The sequence below is a fragment of the Austrofundulus limnaeus genome, unplaced genomic scaffold (assembly GCF_001266775.1).
Source record: "Austrofundulus limnaeus strain Quisiro unplaced genomic scaffold, Austrofundulus_limnaeus-1.0 Scaffold15, whole genome shotgun sequence".
NCBI lineage: Eukaryota > Metazoa > Chordata > Actinopteri > Cyprinodontiformes > Rivulidae > Austrofundulus > Austrofundulus limnaeus.
In genome coordinates, this window is record NW_013952417.1 from 3,528,396 (window position 1) to 3,530,809 (window position 2,414).

The 2,414-nt window shown below is 39.5% G+C and overlaps 1 protein-coding gene across 3 annotated transcripts in view; it reads left to right on the forward strand.

Moving 5' to 3' along the window:
- Nucleotides 1-2,064, forward strand: part of LOC106513884 (LIM/homeobox protein Lhx8) — a gene marked incomplete at its 3' end in the record, with an annotated part of 4,538 nt that extends 2,474 nt beyond the window's left edge. For 2 of the 3 annotated variants that reach the window (XM_014002922.1, XM_014002920.1), the window contains 4 exon segments: nucleotides 314-534; nucleotides 638-741; nucleotides 1,578-1,673; nucleotides 1,875-2,064. In XM_014002922.1, the coding sequence (XP_013858376.1) occupies nucleotides 314-534; nucleotides 638-741; nucleotides 1,578-1,673; nucleotides 1,875-2,064 (611 nt within the window). 3 annotated transcript variants of the gene reach the window in all.
- Between the last annotated feature and the right edge of the window lie 350 nt (nucleotides 2,065-2,414).

Sequence of the window (2,414 nt, forward strand, 5' to 3'; positions counted from 1 at the left end):
GTAATATTTGGGGTCACAAGTTTTTGCCATGGATATTTTGTGGATCAGAAGATAAAAAGTTTGGGAACCACTGTAAAAGATAGCAGAAAAAAATAACCTTAGTTTTTTTTTTTAAATCACGAAAAGGTACAAAAAAATCGCTTGTTTTAGTTGAGAGAGTAAAAAGTCAAATTATGGGCAACGTTATTCCAAAAAATATGCGCTCAGCTAAAAGCTGTTTTAAGGGTTAGAAATAATCATTTCCGTTGTTATTTTGAGGGTCAGAGTCATTGTGTTTTAAATGAGTGACATGAGACTGGACTCCTCCCTGCAGAAGGTACGGCACCTGGTGCGCGTGCTGCGGCAGGAACGTGCACTCCACGGACTGGGTCCGCCGGGCCAAGGGCAGCGTCTATCACCTGGCCTGCTTCGCCTGCTTCTCCTGCAAGAGGCAGCTCTCCACCGGGGAGGAGTTCGCTCTGGTGGAGGGGAAGGTGCTCTGCAGGGTCCACTACGACTGCATGCTGGACAACCTGAAGAGGGCCTTGGAGAAAGGTGACAACCACCCACCCCCTTCAGCAAAAAATAACTAACTAACTAACTGGATGAAGTCATTTCTGTTTTTGTTTTGTTTTGTTTGTTTTTATTTTTGCTGCAGGAAGCAGTGTGAACATGGAGGGAGCCGTGCCCACTGAACAAGAAATTAACCAGCCTAAACCCTCAAAGAGAGCCAGAACCAGTTTCACTGCCGACCAGCTGCAGGTCAGGTCCAAACAGCATCACAATATTAGCTAACACAATATTAACACAATACACAGCACCGACTTTAACATTAACGCGGTGATGACGTCATGCACGCTGAGAATTAATCCAACGTTTTCACTCCCGACTCGTCAACATATTGGAGGAAATGTATTTTTTAGAAGCATCCAATAAAGCAAAAAATAAATAAATAAAATCTACTCATTTTTTTGTTCTGATTTAAAATCTGATTTAAAATTCAATTTTAAAACCTTCAATTTTATTTATTTATTTAAATGTTTTACAAATAATATAACTTCTGGCAAATAGTGAAATCAAGTGGGTTTCTTTTTGTTTGTGTCAAAGCTGCTCATCTTTAAGACAGCAGGAGGCCTGCAGCTCTCTCTCTCTCTGTGTGTGTGTGTTTAAATTATTCATACATTTAATACATAATGCAATGTTTGAAAATCTCCAAAAAAATTCATTCAAAATCGCAAAATTTTCTTCNAATTTTCTTCCAACTTCTTCTAAATTTCCTTCTGCTGTAACCCTGAACACCATCATTATAAAACAATGATGTAATTATTTCTTTTTAGTATTTGTATATTGTGAAATTGTATTTACTGATTGGTTTCCTCTTGAAGTGATTATTATGATTCATAATGATGCAGAACTTTTAAAGTAAAATGACCTAAACGATATATTTTTGTATAACATTTCTACTTTGTCCTGTGTGTTTTTATCTTCGTGATCCATCATCGTCAGTCAGCTTGAGTTGTGTTTTTAGCAGACAGTGACCACACGCAGTCAGCCTGTCTTGTTGTTGTTTAGCTGTTTGTCTTCCTGTTTCCATGCAGGTGATGCAGGCTCAGTTCGCTCAGGACAACAACCCTGATGCTCAGACCCTGCAGAAGCTGGCAGAGCAGACCGGCCTCAGCCGGAGGGTCATACAGGTGAGTTCAGAGCAACAGAGACAAAACACATGATGGAGAAAAAAAATAAAAATTAAAATTAAAAAAAATACTCAGAGCCAACCTGCAGTTGAATCAGCAGGAAACCAAATTTAGTTGGTCTCAGCCGACAGGACCAAAGCCTCCATCATGACGAGCTTTGAAACGTTTTGTAAGCCGTCTTCTGTCCTGGTAATAACGCAGGTCTGGTTCCAGAACTGCCGAGCGCGCCACAAAAAGCACGTGAGCCCCAACCACACCTCCAGCACCCCCATGACCACCCTGCAGCCCAGCCGCCTGTCCCAGCCCACCCCGACCCCCGAGGAGCTGCAGTACACCGCCTACGGAGGCCCAGAGGGGTCCATGCTGTCTGCGCTGCACTCCTTCATCGACAGTGAGCCTCAATTTTTTTTCTTTTACATTTGATTCAGGATTTGTGACCAAAAACTACAGATAAATGTCTGCTTGATACTTTTTAAAGTATTTTTATGATTTTATGATTACATTATTCAAACCACATGAATATTCAAGAATCGTGAATTAACCATTAAAAAAAAACTTTTCTAAATTGAAATTAATTAGCGCAATCGATGATTCACTAGTAACAAAAGAGTTGTGTAATTTAAGTTTAATTTCATTTGAATTATTGTAATTAATATACATTTCCTGTATTTTCTCTGCATCTGCAGCACCTAAGCATTATTTTCGTGACCTATAATTATTTAAATTTTAAAACATATATAA